Source organism: Pristis pectinata, chromosome 18 (genome assembly GCF_009764475.1).
Source record: "Pristis pectinata isolate sPriPec2 chromosome 18, sPriPec2.1.pri, whole genome shotgun sequence".
NCBI lineage: Eukaryota > Metazoa > Chordata > Chondrichthyes > Rhinopristiformes > Pristidae > Pristis > Pristis pectinata.
Window position 1 is genome coordinate 38,395,785 of NC_067422.1, and position 21,859 is coordinate 38,417,643.

Sequence of the window (21,859 nt, forward strand, 5' to 3'; positions counted from 1 at the left end):
TTACGGAATGCTGGTTCCTGTACTTCCTTTAAACTCACCAGGATCCCATTTCCAGAGCTTTTAAATGGTGAGTTTAAAGGAAGTACAGAGACCAGCATTCCGTAAGCCAGATACCAAACCATCAGGATTTCTGGACAATGAACTATGAGAGTCTTGAAGAGCAGGAACCTTGTGTCCTGGACAGTATTAACCAAGATCTTTTAACAGACATCAGAAACACAATGCTTTTGTCAATTGGCTGTCGCATTTCCTGTAACAACAAGGTTTATGAGCACTGCGGGCCATCCTGAAATTATGAGAGGTGTGACTTTAAATCTAAGTTAATTATTTCTAAGGTTGACGTTAACTGGGTGAATTCAACTTTGTGCTAATCAATTGACAAACTCCTCAGTAACAAACAGAAACGTGCCCCACACCATGCCCGAGTTCCACATCAGTTTTCAAACGATCAATGTCACATCCTGCTGGCCAGGCAGGAGGAGTTTGCTGTGCAGCTGTTGTACCCCACTCCGACAGCAGTTCAATGACTTGATGTGCCAGGTCTTCCATTCATCAGCACTCATGACCATCTTGTTGAGCCCTGACACAGTGGGCACAGGAGTGCTCATTGCCATCGTCCAACCACTGTGCTGCAGGCCAGACACAATGGGAGACTGTTTCCTCTCACTGCCGAATGGTAAGTACACCAGAGCTACCTGCAGGGAGCTCCAGTGGTTGAATGAGCTGATAAGAGGCTTGTGAGATGACACAGACAAGCACCACCACACATTGAGCCTCCAGACCAAGACAAGCGTGAGGAATCTATACTACCCTGCCACTGTGTGACCCGTTTGTGTTAACACCCACTTTGGCTGCCCCTAAGCAGTAAAACTGAAATAACATGGCATTACCACACAGCCCAGAGAGTTCACTCCCATCCCATGTGGAGTGGTCAATGCAGCCTGGCTTAGAGAAGGTTCACGCTAAGGTAAAGGCATTACACTGTATTGTACTAACACACATGTATTCAACACGAGTATCAGGACTTTTTTCTGCATCGTTAGCAGAAGTGCTGGTGTTCATCCTTAGAGATTATAACAAGAGAAAAGAATGTTGTTTAAAATAGACCATTTATTGAGAGTTGTTCATTTCTCATTGATATTAGCTGCTTCAATGCATATTGCAAATTTTGATTTATAAAATAAATTTTAAAAACTGCAAAAAATAATGCTTTAGTTGCTTTGAATAGAAGTTAGAAGTTAGATTTTGCAATCCCACACACGACATGCCCTTGTCCCAACCCATCCACGGGATGCACATTGTAGGGCAGAAGCCCACCCACTGTGGTCAGTGGGTGCTGTGGTGACTGCACCCAGCCTTGCTGCAGAGATCATGTTTTCCCGCTTCCTGTATCCAGGGAGGAATTTGGGTCATGTGTGGCTGGGATCTATGCATTACAATCAATCCTGGCTATAGTGAGTAAATCCCTCAAGGCACCCAAAATCATACTTGAATTGAGCATAGTTAACTACGTTATACTGGCATATAAAAAAAGTACCTCTTTCCATTAGTCCAAGTGCAGCAAATATCAGTGGGGGAACATCTACAAAACATGGTTTATAAAAGCTATGGAAAAGGCTACAGATCATTCTGATCCAGAAGATTAAGATGTGTGGGACCTATGATGATTTGGTAGATTGGATTCAAAATTGGCTTGCCCATAGAAGACGGAGGGTTGGGGTGACACTCTGACTGGGCGATGCAAGATTAAAGGGGATGTGTGGGGCAAGCTTTTTTTTAAAAAAGGTGGTAGTGCCTGGAATGTGCTGCCAGGGGTGGTATGGAAGCAAGTACAACAGAGGCATTCAAGAGGCTTTTAGGTAGGCATGAGTATGTACGGAATGGACGGATATGGATCATGTGCAGGCTGAAGGGATTAATTTGATTTGGCATCATGCTGGGCACAGACATAGTGGGTTGAAGGGCCTGCTCCTGCACTGTTCTGCACTGTGAAACATTCCCTAAGCTTCTCCAAGAAACAAAACATAAGGCAAATTATACCAATTAGTAATGGTCTCTCCTCATCCTAAAGTGCACATCACTGACTATGCTTCACGCACAATTAACTGTGGTTTCAAATCTTCCTTCACTGGTTCAGTGGGAAACAGCACAACCCAGTGTGGACTGAGCCACACCGAAAGCCAGCTCCTAGCACTTCCAATCAAAATGCAGTGAGCTGTGGAAGACCATGCAGCAATGCCCTGTTCAACAGCACTAACATCTTGCTAACGCTCAATGTTCAGGCTCACTGGAAAATAATGCCTGCATGGTTCAGATATTAGAAGGAAGGGCATCTGGTGTTATCCCTGTGAGCATCAATTCCTCCAACAAAAGGCTACTGAAACTCACAGCAAGGAGTGTGACGCCAGCAGTGAGTGAAGCCTTGCCCAATGATAAACGAAGGACTCAGCAGACATTCACTGGAAGGGAAGAGAATCACTCGGTCCCCTGAACCTTTACCATTCAATTAGATCAGGCCTGCCTTGTACCTTATTTACTTGCCTTGGTTCTGTAACCCTTGAGAATGGTGTGTGTCTGGTAGCTCCAGTACGCCTATAAACTGAGGGCTTGGGTGACAACCTAGAGACTCCACGGGGACTAGTTTCAATACTGCAGAGGGTGGCAGCCCTCCCACAACTCCACCACATAACCAAGAGCTAAGGTAGAGCACTCCACCCTGAGGCAGCCTTCGTGGCTTGGGACTGTGACCGGACTGGGGGTTGGTCACCCATCATCAATCGGCTGTTGAGGGGTTGTCCACTGGGGAATGCTGAACACTGCCCATCTCTCTCTTGCTGCTGCGTGTTTATATTTCAGGATATGTGATCAGATGAGGCTGGCTTGCGGATTAGTAAGCGGATGTCTGGACTGGGATGATCGATGGCTGGCAAGTCCTCAGAGCTGAAGTACGTGAGCACCTCTGGAAGGTCTAGTGATGTGAAATGTTGGCGTTCCACTGTAGTTGTCCTGTTAAGGAGAGGCGGGAGGTTATAACCTGCAAAGGATTCATTGGTCAGATGCATTCAAATTGTCAAGTTACAGGCCAATACGACGGAAGGTATGAAGTGACGGAGGCACCACTGCACTGCATCCATCCTCACACACCAACCCGCCCAGCTCATGTAACTGGGATACCACCCACCCCCGTCACCCTGTGTAAATGGGCAACCGTCCCATTTCATCTCCAGGTGTTCTTGTCTGACCACTGCCTCCTTTGGGCTAGAACTTCTTCTGAAAGGTTCTCAGGGGGAGTCTTAATTCAGCTGTTGGAAAAAAATGCTTTAGATGTCTGAGTGCTATATGATTTAGGTCCATTTCGCTTTGAGATTCATCTCTGGAGGATCCTAAATTGCTTATGTTCTCTGAAAATGCTGGCTGTAACTTGTTTTAATTAACCTCCACTTTGCTGTTGGCTTGTCAAGTACAAAATGCATTACTAAAGCGGTTAGCGTAACGCTTTACAGCGTCAGCGACACGGGTTCAATTCCGGCTGCTGTGTGTAAGCAGTTTGTACGTTCTCCCCGTGTCTGCGTGGGTTTCCTTCCACATTCCAAAGACGTACGGGTTAGGAAGTTGTGGGCATGCTATGTTGGTGCTGGAAGCGTGGTAACGCTTGCGGGCTGCCCCCAGAACACTCTACACAAAAGATGCATTTCACTGTGTGTTTCGATGTATGTGTGACTAATAAAGATATCTTATCTTATCTTAAATGTACTCCAAGGTGCTGACTGACGAAAGACAGACAAGTCTCCACTTTACAAGTATGTGTTCACATTCTGTGCACTATGGAAGCCAAAGTCAACCATTTACAAAGATGCCTTGATGCTATTTATAAGGTCACTAGAAGTGCGAATGATATTTTGTGTGGAATGAGCCAGCCATCTGTGTGCCGTGAGGTGCTTCAGTCTCCAAAGGGAGTTGCTTACATCTCAGGTGTCAATGAGGTACATAAAGTGGCAAAGAGAGTGGGAGGAGGGATGAAGGACCTGAGTATTGACAATTTGAGGGACATTGAACTAATCTGGAACAATTTACAAGCTTTCCTCTCACTTAGCCCTTCTGTCTAACAAACGTTGTCTTCAGAACTGACCCCTGACTGTTCAGCTGTAACCAATTCAGCAAACGGTGTGAATGAAACCTATGGAGTATGCCTGCTCAGAACAGTGAAAGAGCTTAATGGCAAGGTAAATTCAGTGCTTTATAACAGTCGTCACCATCATGCAAGTTGTGCAAACTTTTGGTTAAACTGCGTGGATTCAAATTTACCAGGTCTTATTGCAGCTGAGGGAAGACCTCAGGCTTTGGACCAAGCAAGTCTTGCTCTTCCTGCATTGAACTGCATAGAACCCAGTTGCAAAGACTTTAATCTTCCTATAGCTCAATGACTGTAAACGATATTTATTCATGGAACCGAAGAATTCTTTACAAAATAAACCATTTTGTTAAAGGCAAACAAAAACAGGGGGAGCTCTGTGATCCACGGTCACAGACTGAGTTACATCCTCAGAGCCGAACAATCTGCAGATCCTTCTAAGCTGGTCGGTAGAACAGAAAGGCCTCAGACAGCACAGCCTCCTGAAACTTCCTGTCTTCTATCACTGAGCTGTTAGACCACAGCAAGCGGGAAAGTCTGGTCCAGCCACTGACCCTGGAGGAGCTGACAGGCTCCACTGGTGCCCTTGAGGCATAAAACACCCAGAAGCGGCAACTTACCAGCCGTGATGGGCCCAGACCTGCCTGCTGGAAGTATAGAGTGCTACTGCCTCAAGCTGACAGCACATCAGAATCCATGGGGGGAGGAGAGGGGAAGGAGGAATTGGAGAGCCCCTATTACTCCTGAATGTGGATTACAAAATCCTGTCCAAGGTCATCACCAATGGGATCGTCTATTCCGGGACAGGTGATCCCCCCACACCTGTGCTGCACCTGGCAGGAAAACCTCTGGCAGCTTTGCACTGCTTAGGAGTACCATCACCCACCTGGGGGACAAGGGAGTGGACATTTGCCTGATCAGTTTGGACCAGGAAAAGGCTTCTGACAGGACGTCACACACGTAAATGATGGACCTGCTCACCAAAATGGGCTTCCAGGAGGGAATCAGGAATTGGATCCAACTGCTCCACACAGACATCAGTAGAGTGCAGTCCATATCAATGGGTGGGAAACAGACAACCTCCCCATCATGTCCAGAGTAAGGCAGGGTTGCACACTATCCCGTCTTGTTTGTGTGTGGCGTAGAACCTTCTGCTGAATCCGTCAGGAAGGATGTGAGCACAGAGGGAGAACAATGCCAGGCAGTGGGGGCACACAGACCAAAGCCTCCCTGTACATGGACCACGTCGCCATCTTCTGCTCGGACACGGCTGGTCCGCAGATCGATCAGCGTCAGCGACCACTCTGATCTGGCCTCGGTGGCCGGAGTCAACCGCAGGAAGAGCGAGACTGCGTTCTTTGGCGACTGGCCCGACCAATCCACTGTGCCCTTCACCACCGGGTCTGACCACCCGAAGGTGCTGGGATTCTGGTTCGGAGAGGTCAAGGTGTGTGACAAGACTTGGCTGGAACTGACAGGCAAGGTTGAAGGAAAACTTGGAGCGTGGGAGTGGTGCTCGCTCTCAATGACTGGCATGAACCTGGTCACCTGGTGCGAGGTCCGCTCGGCGTAGCCGTACGTGACATAGAGCTGGCCCACTCCCTGCTCCTCTGCTGTGCCTCTCACCCACAGCCACCTTCTGTCTCAGCTGGAGATCCAAGATGGAGCGTGTCTGACGGGTCACGATGCACAAGTCCCCACAGAATGGGGGAAAAGCAAACCCCACATCACCCTCATCCTGATGGCCACCTTTGTTTCTAGCTGCATCAGGCTGTGTGTAGAACTGAGGTACACAGGCACCCAGTGTCACTGCATTGTTGAGGCTCTCCCTGCCCCCAATACAGCAAAGGACAAGCCTGGCCTCGCTGCTGCATAATGTTCCATTGCCGCACTACCTGCCCTTCGTGGAGAAGTTCTCTCAGGAAAACCTGCTTAACCACAATTCCATCAGGCAGCACAGAACGTCCTGCAGGCCTTGTGGGAGAAGGACACGGTGGATCCTGTGAGCTGGTTCCCTGAGCAAACTATCAAAACCAGATAGCCTCATGGCCAGGACTCGCCAACAAACACCAAGACATCACTTGGCTGGCAGTGAGCGGGACACTCCCCGTCAGATCCTTCCTGCACAGTCGGAGTCTCACTCCCAACGCTCGCTGCCCTCGGGACGGCTGCAACGAGGATGACACGATCGCCCGCCTCTTTGTGGACTGTGCAATTGTGAAGGTGGTCCTTGTCGAGGTTCATCCCGAGAAGCTGCATAACAGAGGACTCTGATCTGCAGGCTGTTCCCAGACAAACATCAAGTGCTGCTGGAAGATCAACTCAATGAAAGACACACTTTGGTCTACCCAAACCTTGCTGGCCTTCCAGTTAAACGAGATATCTGTAAGGAAATGCTATCGGCTGGCGCATTCCAGGCTGCAGGAGTGTGTGCTGAGGGATGCACTGAAGCTTGAGGCAGTACAAAGGCTCTGTGGGGAAGGAATGCAGTCCAAGGTCCTGCCGCTACTGGACGCTGGGGCTGGGTCCTGCGGAAAAGCCTCTCAAACACTCAAAGTGTGTATTGTCCAAAGAGGCCACATGGGCAGCCATTGTGCCTTGTACATGGGATGCCCTAACACTACAAATGTTTTGACCTGGTAACACTGATGTATAGAATAGACAACACTCTGAATGTAAAGAAAGCCATGCAATGTGTTTTGTATTTGTCATGTATATTTTTTATGAATAAAGTTTATTTCTGAAATTTTTAAAAAATCACCTCATGACTAGGGCAGCACATCACCCTAGCTCTCCCCATGTATCACTGCCGTTTCACTCCACAACTCCTACACCTGCCTCAGAGAAAGTCAAGCTCCTCCAAACTCCTCCTCAACCACCTCCTCCCAGGGTCCAGAACTGCTCCCTGAATCGTAGTGTGGATGCCGTCCCATGTAGATGCAGAGGGGACATGATCTTCACTGTGTGACCTCTCAGAGAGTAGTGCAGGGAGCAACACGACTCACTGAGCCTCGCAAAAGCCTTTGGCTTTGTCAATTGAGCAGAACTGTGACGTGTTCTTCCCACGTCTGGCTGCCCTCAGGAATTCATCTCCGTATCACATCTGCTACACGATGGCAAACAATCCCTGATCCTAACCAACGAGTGTACAACTGACCCAATCCCACTGCCAAACAAGGCTGTGTCATCACCCCTGCATTTTGCTCAGTCTTACTGGCTGCAATACTGCCGCTCACCTTCCACAAGCTTCCCGCTGGAATGGAGGTCATCCACAGGACAGATCTGAAATTGTTCAGCCTCTGTCGGCTCTGTTCTAGCACAAAGGTCACTCGGAAATCTGTCACTGAGATACAGCATGTGGAAGACACTTGCACACGCACACATTTGGAAGTGAAGCATTGCCTACTAGTTCACTGAAGCGCATGACAGAATTCACTAAACATCTGCAAAACAATGATCCTCTACCAGCGCCTGCCTCCTGCTTTCCAGCCACATCCCAGCCTTCACTACGCGAGTCATAGAAACAGCCAGCACCCAGCACATCTGATTGAAAATAAGTAGAAGCTTTTAATGTTTGCCTCTTGTCGGGGTTACCTCTAGACCAGGTGCAACACACCTGGATGTTCTGGTTTCTCCAAGAGTCTCCAATAATTTACGCAGCAACTGCCCAGTCAGAGGTTCCAAGGCAGGGCAGAAACAGACATCTATTGAGCCCCATATAAGATGAGATTTCTTTATTAGTCACATGTACATCGAAACACACAGTGAAATGCATCTTTTTGCGTAGAATGTGCTGGGGGACAGCCCGCAAGTGTCGCCACACTTCCGGTGCCAACAATAACATGCCCACAACTTCCTAACCCGTACGTCTTTTGGAATGCGGGAAGAAACCAGAACACCCGGAGGAAACCCATGCAGACACGGGGAGAACGTACAAACTCCTGACAGACAGCGGCTGGAATTGAACCCGGGTCGCTGGCGCTGTAACAGCATTACACTAACCGCTACTAAGCTGATTGATAAATCCCATTCCCATTTCTAGTAACAACAAATGCACTATGAGCAGACTCACTGGAGTGCTAGGACAACCAAGCCTCATCCAGAAATTATCAACCGCTCTCTATCTTGGGAACTTCAATTTACTCTCAGTATTCACAGCTCTTTAGGGAATGAATTCCAGATTCCACCAAGACATGTGAAAACCTTCTGATTTCATAGCTACATTGCTGAGTTCTCATTTTAAGATAACTTTCTGCAACCATCCTAGCAGATTCCCTTGTGTGCACACAGTTAGACCAATGAACAGCAGGAAGGGAAAGCTAACTATGGACTCCCAACAGCCAAGTATGCATGAATGCCATGGTGCCCCCACACACTGCCTCTTCTCCCATTACCTTAATTCGCTGGATTGTTTTCTCTACGGCTGCAGCTTCCAATAGGGTGACTGTACAACCTCCGAAGCCTCCTCCGGTCATCCGACTGCCATATACACCTTCACCATCCATTGCCACAGCAACCAGCTCATCCAGCTCCCGGCAACTGACATTATAATCATCCCTGTGAAAGACCACAGAGAGGAGGTGTTATCCTGGTTAATCCCAATGATCATCCCTCACCACTTCATCCTGCCCCAAGGGCACCAAACTCCAGGGTAAGGTCACGAGGTCCTGATATCCCCCCCAATGCCCTATTCTTTAATGTCCATCTCACAAAACCCCAACAACTCCCCTTTGATTCCTTTTACTGTAAATCCACATTTAGGGGCAATTTACATTGGCCACTTAATGAACCAGTACTTCTTCGAGATGTGGGAGAAAACCTGAACACCCAGAGGAAATCTGCACGGTCACAGGGAGAACATGCAAACTCCACACAGAGACAGGATTGGAGCTGTGAGGTAGCAGCACCGCCCGCTGCACTACCGTGCCATTCAAACCCTCTCTTCACTTACACTTCCGTCCCTCTCTTCTCTGTATCGTCAAACCAGCCTTTAACTGGTCCCAGTTCTGGTGAAAAGTTAACCCTGTTTCTCCCTCTGTTGATGCAGCCTCACCTACTGCATTATTTCACATTCTGTTCTTCACATCAAGTTCCACCTCCTACAGTATACTGCATTTCTACAATTAAGGATTCTGGTCGCCTGAGCAACTTTTAGTGTTTCGAGAGAGCACGACGAGTTGTTTTAACACCGTGGTACAAATCTGTCACTCCACGGTGTTGGGGACAGGATTGGGGGGGGGTACTGCCCTGTCACTAGATTTAGCAGTTGAGTATGTTTAGAAATGTTAACTCTGGAACATTAACTCCATTTCTCTATCCATTGATGCTGTCTGACCGGCTGAGTGTTTCCAGTTTTTTCTGTTTTTATTTTATCTTTAGAAATAAACCAACAGCATTAAGTGGAAAGATATCTTCATTAGTCACATGTACATCGAAACACACAGTGAAATGCATCTTTTGCGTAGAGTGTTCTGGGGGAAGCCCGCAAGTGTCGCCACGCTTCCGGCACCAACATAGCATGCCCACAACTTCCTAACCTGTACGTCTTTGGAATGTGGGAGGAAACCGGAGCACCCGGAGGAAACCCACGCAGACACGGGGAGAATGTACAAACTCCTTACAGACAGCAGCCGGGATTGAACCCGGATCGCTGGTGCTGTAAAGCGTTATGCTAACCACTATACTACCGTGCATCATAGAACCGTGCATATAGTGCATCATAGCACAAAGTACTTGGGCTGCTTTTCATTTCCTATTAATGCTGATATTCTAAATAATGCTACTGACATTACAGCTCTTACGTAACAACTGTACGAGATTGCAAACAAGAACGAATGCCAATTCTTGAGGTTGTGATCAGTTCTGACTGTGGAGGAACCAAGCCACAATCTCATCCTCACTGCAAACCACAACCTTCCACCTTTTGTCAAACTCCGAGATACCTCAGTGAATTGTGACTCTGCACCATCAGCTTCCCGAACTCCCAGTAATTCCTGGCTTTCAGGGCCTCGGCCCCCTCGGCTGTCCGTTTGATTTCACTGATCACGTGATGGGCTCTGCAATACACCTCAGCATCCAGACGAGCCTTTGCAGCTGATGGGAGAGAGAGAGGGCAAGGGGGCGGGCATTGGGGGAGAGGGAGAGGCAGAGGCAGAGAAAGGGGAGGGCAGAGGAAGAATGTGGGGGTGGAGGGAGCATATGAATGAAGGGAGGCAGAGGAAAGGGGTGCAGAAGGAGGGGTGGAGAGAGGGTGCAGAGAGAAGAACATTGAGAAATTGGGGGAGACAGAGAGAGGAGGGGAGGAGGTAGGGAGAGACAAGGACGGTGAGTATAAGACAGTGGGATGAGAGATGAAAAGAAGGAAAAGGGGTAAGAGAGGTGGCAAGAGAGTATGAGAGGGAGAGAGATGGAGAGATGCATCATTAAAGAAAGAACAACCTACAATTCTACTGATTTTGTTCCTGAATTATTGACAATACACATGAATATTTATGGTTTAAAATGACAGCACTTAATTTCTAAATGAGTTTCACAACCAAAATATCTTCCAAGAACTCAAAACATTCCAAACTCTATAAAAAGTGATGTCAGAACATCCAATTTACAATACAAGTTCCCACAAGGAGCAACAAGATACCCTCACTGTGTTCATTTTCTTTTGAGACCAGGAGTTATTAAAGCTTAACATTTCAAAATCATTAATGGCTTTGACAATGAATAATTTATTTAAAATATCTTCACCAATATCGTCACTACAAAAACCACCACAAAACATTAATTAGTCATTTATTTTTTCTGATAAATGCGGGCTATTATTGGTTGACACATTTGTCCAGGAAACAAAACCATGTGCAGGTTCAAAGTGACTCAGTGGCTCTGATGCAGTTTAGGACATCTTAAGCATAAGAAGCAAAAACAGAATCATCAAGTTGAAATGTTAACTCTGTTTCTCTCTCCACAGATGCAGACAGACCTTGTGATTATTTCCAGCACTGTCGGTTTTTATTTCAGATTTCCAGCATCTGCCATTTTAAGGCAAATAGCGTTTCCCTTTTGCTGCATTTTCCAGGCTATTATTTCCAAACATACTTTAATAATGTTCACAGGAATAAGAAAATCTTTGTCACAAGTAGCTATTACCAAAGCAGTCAGCCTGCAACAAGGTATAGCATGCAAATAGAGCGCTTGTACTTAATTTTAGCTTTATTTAATTTTTTTTTAAATTATGAGGTATACCTTTTGCCAGTTGTCAGTAGCGTGAATGCATGAATTCTGGACAATGCCTTTGCATCAAGGTAATACTTCACTAAACGAAGTATCAAGCTGCCTTGGTAAAACCTAAAGTCAAAGGGAACACGCTCCTCTGGTTGGAGTCATACCTCACACAAAGGAAGATGGCTGCAGGAGTTCCTCAGGGCAGTTCCAGCTCCAACGCTGATTGCATAATGTTCAATTCCATTCGCAACTTCTTAGTAAATGAAGCAGCCCATGCCTGCCTGCAGAGAGACCTAGACAACACTCAGGCATAGGCTGATGAGTGGCAGGTAGCACACACCACAAATGCCAGGTAATGATCATCTCCAACAAGAATCTAACCACCTACCCTTGACAATCAAAGCCACTATCGTTCCTATTTTGTTTTCCCCCACCATCAATATCCTGGGGGTTGCCATTAACCAGAAACTCACCTGGACCAGTCACATAAATACTGGCTACAAGAGTAGGTCAGAGACTGGGGATCCTGCAGGAAGTGGCTCGCTTCGGGGCACCACAACGCCTTTTTGCCAAGGCTCTAGTGAGTGAATATTCTATCTTACAGGGCAAGTGCAGCTTCAACAACTCAAAGCTTGGCACCATCACAAAGCACCAGCTTGACTGGCACTCCATCAATGACCCTAAATGTTCATTCCCTCCACCACTGGCATACAGTGACCGCAGTGCATCATCTACATATTACACTGCAGTTAATTACCAAGGCTACTCAACAGCACCTCCCGAACCAGCAGAGAAGCAGCAGGAGTATAGGAACACCGCCACCTGCAGGTTCCCCTCCAAACTGCACACCATCCTGACTTGGAAATATTTTGCTGGTTGAAATCCTGGCACTCCCTCCCGACAGTAATGTGGGAGCACCTTCACCAGAAGGACCTCAATCTTCACCAGGAGGCCCTCGATCTTCACCTCGAGGACCATTAAGGATGGATAATAAATCCAGGCCACGCCCATGACACCCAGATCTTGAAAGTTGAATTACAGACAGTATTTCAGGGAGACCCAGAGCTGACTAAAATGAGGAATACCAGTGAAAAAGTTAATGAGGCTGAAAACTGAATCACAGGGATCAATGATCTACGTCCCAGAGTTTTGAGAGGTTTTGAGAGGTTCACCAGAGGTGAACACTCTGGTAATCCTCAAATTCCTCTTGACTCAGGAACTTCCTGCAGATTCAAGGGAAGCTAATGTGGACCCAGTGTAAGAGAGGGGGTAGAGATCAATTGGGAAACTACAGACCTGTTAGCCCGATGTTAGTAACAGGGAAAATGCTGGAGTGAATGTGATATTAAGATACTTGGAAAATAAATCTATGTTGAATCGGCTCAAACTGCAATGCAGCATCCCACATTGGGAAAAGCTGATGGTCTGGCATCTGACTCACTCATTAGTCCTGAATGTCAGCCGGGGGTCAGAGTGTAAGTGGGGTGTGAAGCCAGAGCTGGGCTTGGCATCCGGAACACCAGGGGTTGGGTAAGTGGGAATATTTGCAGCCTGAGCTGGGCTCTTTAAATTCGCTGGGTTCACTGGACAACTTATTACTTCTTTACTTTCTTAGGAGATTAAGGAGGTTTGGCTTGTCACTGAACACTAACTTCTACAGATGTGCTGTTGAAAGTGTCCTGACTGGTTACATCACGGTCTGGTACAGCAATTCGAATGTGCAGGAATGTAAGAAGCTGCAGAGAGTAGTGGACTCTGCCCAGTACATCACGGGCACATCTCTCCCACCAGTGAAAGTATCTACAGGAGGCGCTGCCTCAAGAAGGCAACATCCATCATCAAAGATCCCCACCATCCGGGCTGTGCCATCTTCTCGCAGCCGCCATCAGGCAGGAGGTACAGAAGCCTGAAGTCCCACACCACCAGGTTCAAGAACAGCTACTTCCCTTCAACCATTCGGTTCTTGAACCAGCCGGCACATCCCTAATCACTACGGTTTAGCTACACTATGACCACTTTGCATTAAAATAGACTTTGTTTTTTTGTTCTAATTGTGTTCTTTCTTGTAAAAATTGTTTAATTTATGTTTTTCTCATGGATGCTACTTATATGATGCCATGTGCCTGTGATGATGCTGCAAGTAAGTTTTTCATTGCACCTGTGCACACATGGACTTGTGCAGATGACAATAAAAATCGACTTTACACAATGTGCAACATATACTAAAAAAGTGAAATACCAGCAGGGGAGGAAGGGGTTAGATAGTCTTAGGCGAGGTTTAAAGGTCAGCACAACATCGTGGGCCGAAGGGCCTGTACTGTGCTGTACTGTTCTATGATTCTATGATTCTATGAAGCATGTTTGGGTATTCACAGGAATGACATTCAATAGTCCAGAAAATCCGCTATTCCAGCAGCACAAGTTCCGAGGCTGCTGGATTATTGGAGTTGACTGTTTAGGAAGAGAAAATTATTTTTGACTGGAGTTCATTGAATAAACTAGACAAGGAGGAACCAGTGGATGCGGTGTATTTAGATTTACAGAAGGCTTTGGATGAGGGCCCACACAAGTTAGTGGGAAAAAGGTTTATATAGATTAGGGGTAGTATTCTAGTGTGGGCTGAGCTGGTTGCAGATGCAGTAAGAAGCAGGTTGTCAGCCTGAGCGGTGGGGCATTGCAGGGATCGGTGCTTGGGCTCCAACTACTACCATCGCCAGCAATCTGGCTGAGGAAGCTGACGTAATATGTCAGAGTTTGCTGATGATTCAAAACTAAGTCGGAATGTGAGAAGTGAGAGTGCAAGTGGTTTCAAGGGGATTATGGCCAAACTAGCGATTGGGCAAAACAGCAGGAACTATGTGGTAAAACAACTGATAATATCCACATTGGCACAGAAAGCAGAAATACTGGATTTTTAATTCGGGGTGCTCTGGGTGTCCTTGTTGACCTTCAGTGGCCCATGTACATGCTGGTACAGTAGGCAATTAGGAATGGTATTTATTGCAAGTGGCTTTTGAGTACAAGAGTATAGATGAGCTTATGGCCTTGTAGAGACCACAGCATAGTATTGTGGACAATTTTAGTCTCGTTTATAGAACAAAAAACTTGCGATAACATCAAAAATTCCTCCAGACCGGTTCCTGAGATGGTGAGTCCGTCTCGAGTTTAGAAAAACAAGAGGAGATTTCATTGAAACAGACACAATGCTATGGAGGCTTGATAAGGTAGATGTGAGAGATTGTTTCCCTGCCTGTGGAGTTCAGAACCAGGGATCAGTCTCAAAATAAGGGGTGGGCCATTTAGGACAGAGATGGGTGGTGAATCTCTATCCTGGAGTACCATAGAGGCTTGATCATGATGTTCATTCAAAGTGGAGATCAGTTGTTTCCTGGATATTAAAATAATTGTGGGACAGGGCAGGAAACTGTGAGGTAGAAGCTGGAAGTTCATCCATTAAGTTCTTGTTGAATGACAGAGCAGGCTACTCCTGCTCCCATTTGTTAGGATACATTCTTGTTGTTTAAGCATTTGTACCAAGTTCTGGCCTAGTGAAGTGAATGGTAACCTGTGAGACTTAAAAGACTACTGGCATTCAGCTCCGACTGGAGATCCTGTTATGTAGTCTGACTTGGCTATGTGCAGAGAAGTAGTTCTGCTGAGGGCTGAGCAATTTTAACTTGGACAATACTGGAAACCAGAACTCATTTCCCAGACTAGGGCTATCCCTAGCAAGGCCTGCATTTGGAGCCCTTGATGTGGTGGTCTACAATCCTACCTCCCAGTGCAGTTGGGTAGTGATCCTATACTTAGGCCCTACAGTAATAAAGAAAAGTGTCCATTTCCAAGTCAGGCAGTGTGCAGTGCGGAGGGGGACCTGCAGGCGGTGGCGTTCCCATCCACTCTCCATTTGGTAGCAGAGCTTGCAGGTTTGAGGGCTGGCACTGAAGAAGCCTGAATAAGTAACGGCAGTTCATTATACTGCAGTTACAGTAAGCTGGTGGAAGAGGGGGTGAATGTTTGGAGGGGTAGATAAGAGTGCCAAGCAAATAGGCTACTTTATCCTGGATGGTGTTGTACCTGTGATTTTTGGAAATGCATCCGTTCAGGTAATTAGAGTGTTCCTTAGTGCTCCTGACTTTTCTCTTGTGGATGGTTGAGAATCAGGAGGCAAGTCACTCACGCACTGCTTCATGGTCACACTTCTCCTCACTTGCTCCGGGTCACGTCACTATCTTGCCTGCACTTTCTAGACCATGATCCATCCTGTGCAATGCATCACACCCACCCTTGGTAAACCAATCCATCCACAGCATCCTCCCACCTGTTCACGCCCTCCTTCTTCCTGATCCACTTTAAAATATAGGCGCATAACCCAACTTTATATTTATTCACCTTTCAATTCAGCCATGGAAACATCTCGTAGACTATCTTTCCCAAGCGCCTTGGCAGCCTCCAAACATTGCTTGCGTCGGGTTGGGTACTCGCTGCCTGTCAGGCTGTGTCGTACATTGGAGTTTGTGATGAGGATCACCAGACTGGAGTCACTGATGGGCACAGGGGTCACTTGCAAGGACCTGGAGTTAGAGAAACATTTGATCAAGCACAAAGCTCCAAGGGAAACAATAAAGAAATATCCCAAAGAAAAGTCACAACCTGTTATTCAGACGTCTGACCCTTGCCTTACCAATTTGGACACTTCTGTTAATGGCAGAGGGAGTCTCGCTGGCTTATTCCTCACTTTTAATTGAGGATATAGTACTGACATTTTTAACTAGGTTGAGTGATGCTACTGGAAAGAGGAACAACTGCCTGACCTGCTGAGTCTTTCCAATAGTTTTTGTGTTTATTTTCCAGCATCTGCAGTTTTTTTTTTAATTTTCATTGAGTGATGTTAGTATTAGAAAATTTTGGATGCCATTTCCAGAGCATCTGAAGCTCCCTCTAAACTGTCCCATCAAACATTCCTTGAGCAGGTAAAATGCAAGGTAGCTGCAGAGCCAAAAAGAACAGTACAATAGCTTGGGGAAACAAGCAAGGTGCTGGAGGAACTCAGTGGGTCAGGCAGCAGCTGCGGAGGGAAACGGACAGGCAAAGTTCAGAGTCGAGACCCTTTCACCTGGACTGAAAGATAGAGGGGAGGTAGCCGGCATAAAAAGGTGAAGGGAAAAAGTGGAGCAAGTGCTGGTAAGCAATAGGTGGATCCAGGTGAGGAGGGATGATAGACACTTGGAGGAGAGGAACAGTGACAGAGAAATAGTGACAGAGGCTGGCAGGTGCTAAGTGGAGGTGACAAAGGCTGCAGATAATGGAATCTGATAGGAAAGGAAGGTAGAGGAATCAAGGGAGGGAGGTGGGGAGGGCAGATGGGAACTTGGGGTCCACGTCCATAGATCCCTCAAGGTTGCTGCGTAGGTCGATAGGGTTGTTAAGAACGCATATAGAGTGTTGGCCTTCATTAGTCAGGGTATTGAGTTCAAGAGCCGTGAGGTGATGTTGCAGCTCTATAAACTCTGGTTAGACCAAACTTGGGAGTATTGAGTTCAGTTCTGGTCACCTTATTATAGGAAGGATGTGGAAGCTTTAGAGAGGGTGCAGAGGAGATTTACCAGGATGATGCCTGGATTGGAGAGCATGTCTTATGAGGATAGGTTGAGTGAGCTGGGGCTTTTCTCTTTGGAGAGAAGGAGGATGAGAGGTGACTTGATAGAGGTGTACAAGATGATAAGAGGCACAGATCGAGTGGACAGTCAGAGACTTTTTCCCAGGGCGACAATGGCTAACACAAGGGGGCATCATTTTAAGGTGATTGGAGGAAGGTACAAGGGGGATGTCGGAGGTAAGTTTTTTTTACACAGAGAGTGGTGGGTGCGTTGAACGCACTGCCGGCAGAGGTTGTGGGGGCAGATACATTAGGGACATTTAAGAGACTCTGAGATAACCACATGAATGATAGAAAAATAGGGGACTATGTGGGAGGGAAGGGTTAGATAGATCTTAGAGCAGGATAAAATGTCAGCACAACATTGTGGGCTGAAGGGCCTGTACGGTGCTGTAGTGTGCTATGTTATAGTAGGGGGAGGGCCACTGTAGAAGGAGTGTGTGGGTGATGGGCAGATGGGGTGGGTGGAGGGGGAAGAAACTGGGTGATAGAGCAAGGGTGAATGGAGGGAGAACTGGGTAGATCAGGACGAGAGAGAAAAGGGACTGAGGGGGAGCAGTTTACCTGAGGCTGGAGAAGTCAAAGTTCATGCAATTGGATTGTAGACTACCCAGGCGGAGTACGAGGTGCTGTTCCTCTAGTTTGCATTTAATCTCACCCTGGCATTGGAGGAGACCAACAGACATGTCAGTGTGAGAATGGGGAGGGGAATTAAAATGGCTGGCAACCGGAGGCTTCGGACGGCCCCAGCAGACAGAGCGCAGGTGCTCAGTGAAGCAGGCACCTAGTCTGCATCCAGTCTGACCCATATAGAGGAGGCTGCAACGGGAGCACCGGATGCAAATGAACAAGGCCGGAGGAGATGCATGTGGACATCTGCTTCACCTGGAAGGGCTGTTTAGGTTCCTGGATGGTGGTGAGGGAGGAGGTGTAGGGACAGGTGTTACATTTCTGTAGTTACAGGGGAGGGGGAGGGATGGATGGAGAGAAATTAGGGGACCAGAGAGTCGCTGTAGAAAGCACAAAGGGCTGGGGAGAGGAAGATGTGACTGGTGGTGGGATCCTGTTGTAGCTGGCAGAAGTTGAGAAGAAGGATGTGCTGGATTTGTAGGGTGGTGGAGTGAAAGGCAAGGACCAGGGGAACTCTATCCCTCTTCTGTCTGGGGGAGGGGAGGGGAGGGGAGGGGGGAATGGGATAAGAGCAGAAGTGTGGGAAGTAGAGGAGATGCGGGTGAGGGCTCCATCAACAACAGTGGGATGATCCCCATTTTCTGCAAAAGGGGGACATCTCGGACGTCCTGGAGTGGAAGGCCTCATCTCGAGTACAGATGCAGTGCAGACGGGGAAACTGAGAAAAAAGGACTGCTGTCCTTATAGGCAACAGGGTGAGAGGAGGTGTAGTCTAGTTTGGGGATATTCTTGAGTTTTGGTTTTGGGTTAAATGGATTGTTAATGCTTGTTTAAATGGTAACCTGCTTTTGAAGAGGCATTTATAAAATAGGTGCTTGTTTTGGTCACACCGAATTTCAAGTTCAAGGCTGGAAGGAGTTGAGAAGACAAGGAGATAGGTGTTCCACAGTGACAGATCTAATCTTCCATTACCCATTCTTAAAAATCTCCCAAATCACTTCTGCAATAAAACAGAAAATGCTGGAAGTGCTCAGTAGTTCAGGCAGCATCTGTGACTATAGAAGCAGTTAACAGTTGGGTTGATGAACTGAAACCATGATTCAATTCTACGTCAGCATTCAGTTAGTTGGTGTAGCTCTGTTCAGATGCCACCTGAGGTCAGCAGAGGTACCAGAAAGGAAATGTGCATTGACACTAAGATAATGTCCCAACAATAAGGGACAGGTTATGGGTAGGGCTTGTTATTGGCAGTGCTCGTTATTGGCAGTGCTCGCGAGTGGGGCCACAACAAGCCACAAAGATCCAGGGAGTAGCACAACCTCAATGAGCCAAACTGTCTGTGGTAAACCCCAGATATGGTATGGAATGTTTAAGAGAAAGTCAGAACACAACACCAGATACGCCAGTTCCTGAAATCTGATCACTGAGGCACCACTCCAGAATCTTTAGAAAACTATACATAAGTGAGGTTTTGTCATACTGAGTCAGGAGACATTTCCTCCTTATCTGACCTTAAAGAGACCTGTCCTTCCCAGCGTCCACATACATGTCACTGCTTCTGCAGCCAGGTCTTCTAGAGCTCTGGGGGATTTGTCAGCCATGATACGTCGAGTGTAATTACTGGTACAATGCAGGAAACACAACACTCAATTGTGCCCACAACCAGCAATGACCAAATCTGAGTGTAATGTTACTTAAGGATATACTTAATGCTTTATATCCCAGATCCACTTTGAAATAACATCACTGTATATTTTTTGTTAATTAAATTAAATTTTATTTACAGCGTGGTAACAGGCCCTTTCGGCCCAATGAGTCCACGCCGCCCATTTTAAGCCCCAAATTAACCTACCCGTACGTCTTTAGAATGTGGGAGGAAACCAGAGCACCCGGAGGAAACCCACGCAGACACGGGAGAATGTACAAACTCCTTACAGACAGCAACGGGAATCGAACACCAATCGCTGGCGCTATAATAGCGTCGTGCTAATCGCTACACTACCATGCTGCCTTGAGGGCTTAATTTTAATGTGTGTAAAAGAAGATACCTCTGACAGTGTAGCACTCACTCTTGAAGTACTGGAAGGCCAGATTTTTGTGCTCCATCCCTCAGATGGACCTTGAACCCACACCTGTTCTAGCATTAAACCAGGGTTGATACTAGGGCCACAGATCAGAGAGACCCCAGACTAGCTGTGCACCAGTGCTTTCTTCCTCTGCTCACCTGCAGTCGATAAGCAAGGCATGACCTGCTTCCCCCATCACTGAGATGAACTGGTCCATGATTCCACAGGGCATGGAAGCAAAAGTGTGCTCTGCTTTCTGGCAGGTCAGGGCCTTCTGCACCAAATCCCCGTCATCTGATGGTCAGAAATTTAAAATGCAGTCAGGGCTCATAGATGGTGCAGAGTAGGTGCTGTACCCTCTATACCAAGATGATGCTTCTTTTGGCTTGCAGACCATGGTATCCTCTCTACTCCTATAATGTATAGTAGTGCACAATTCGCACCATGCTACCCCTCATCCCAAAGTCCCCCATTTACCATACCAGTCTTTCAAAGTCCACATTAAAGTTTAGATTGGCACTCCTTGGAAGCAACAAACTCGGTACCTTCCTTGGATGTGGATATTGATAAGGGCAACATTTACTGCACATCCTGAGTAAATGGATGTGCTCAGGATCAGGCTTCATTTAAAGTAACGTAAAAACAGAAAATGCTGGAAATACTCAGCAAGTCAGGCAGCATCGGTGGAGAGAGAAACAGAGTTGACACTTTGGGTCAAAGACTTTTCAACAGAACTGGAAATAAAAAGAGAAAACCAAATCAGTTTGGAGTGGCAGAGAGGATAGGGTAGGAATGGATAGGACAAAAGGAATATGCATGATAGGATGAAGCCCCCATTCAATTCATAAGGGCGACTCTAAGCTTCCAGTTGCCCGTTCCTTTAGTTCTCCATCCCACTCTCCCACACCCCTAGCCACCTGTGGCCTCCTGCATTTTACAAACAAAGCCCAACATGAGTTTGAGGAATAACATGATTTTAAGTCTAGGCATATTGCAGCCTTCTGGATTCTACATCAAATACAACAATTTCAGGTTAAGTTGCTTTTAATTATAACTGGCTGGTGCTGTCAGATTATTTATCTGTGATACTAACTGCTTCTCCACAAACACCCCCTAATCTGCTGGGTATTAATTTCAGATTCAGCAACAACTTTGACCTGCATTTCACAGCTTTAACATGTTCCTCTATTCATTTCCACTTGCTAACTGCCCTCATTCAGCTGTTAACAGGTGGCTCTGTAAACAATGCAAACAGCTTGGCCACCCTGGAGAGATTCCCAGTTCTGACGAAGGGTCTTCAACCTAAAATGTCAGCTTTATTTCACTCTCCACAGATTCTGGCCCACCTGCTAAGTGTTTCCAACATTTTTTGTTTTTATTTCAAATATTCAGTGTTTGCAATTTAAAAAAATAAATTTCATGTTATCTGACAGAGCAGAATCCCTAACAACACAGGACAGTCAGCCTAGATTTTGTGCTCTAGTCTCTATAGCAGGGGATCAAGCAACAATCTTATTGACCACAATAGGTTGCAGCTTTGGGTAAACACAGCGAATTAGGAGCAGGAGCAGGCCACCTGGTCCCTCAAGCCTGCCCCGCCATTCTATACGATCATGGGTGAAAGGTCCCATTTTTGAACCGCACTTTTATAAATTCACTTTTAAGAATCATGGCATTGCTGGCAGGGCTAGCACTTTATTGCCCATTCTGAATCACCCTTGAACTGAGGGCCTTGCAAGGACTTTTCAAAGTTCATTGAAGAGACAATGATATGCATACATAAGGTGTAAGCAGCAAGGATCAGACAGGTCTTGTGAGGAATATAGAGTAGCAAGGAAGGAACTTAAGAAAGGGCTAAGAAGAGCAAGAAGGGGACATGAAAAGGCTTTGGCGAGTAGGGTTAAGGAGAATCCCAAGGCTTTTCTCTCGTACGTGAAGAGCAGAAGGATGGCTAGAGTAAAGGTAGGTCCGATTAAAGACAAAGGTGGGAGGATGTGCCTGGAAGCAGTGGAAGTGAGTGAGGTTCTCAATGAATACTTCTCTTCAGTATTCACCAAGGAGAGGGGTCTTGATGACGCTGAGGACAGTGTTGGTAAGGGTAATGTTCTAGAGTATGTAGATATCAAGAGAGAGGATGTGTTGGAGCTGTTAGAAAAT

The 21,859-nt window shown here is 46.7% G+C and overlaps 1 protein-coding gene across 1 annotated transcript in view; it reads right to left on the minus strand.

Annotated features, from left to right (window-relative positions):
• Positions 1–1,090: 1,090 nt before the first annotated feature.
• Positions 1,091–21,859, minus strand: part of galk1 (galactokinase 1) — a 29,847-nt gene continuing 9,078 nt past the window's right edge. The window contains exons 4-8 of the mRNA XM_052032867.1: positions 19,861–19,996; positions 15,740–15,921; positions 10,075–10,225; positions 8,527–8,689; positions 1,091–3,006 (exon numbers count right to left, since the gene is read on the minus strand). Of these exons, the coding sequence (XP_051888827.1) occupies positions 2,935–3,006; positions 8,527–8,689; positions 10,075–10,225; positions 15,740–15,921; positions 19,861–19,996 (704 nt within the window). The 3' untranslated portion in view covers positions 1,091–2,934. The remainder of the gene's footprint in view (positions 3,007–8,526; positions 8,690–10,074; positions 10,226–15,739; positions 15,922–19,860; positions 19,997–21,859) is intronic.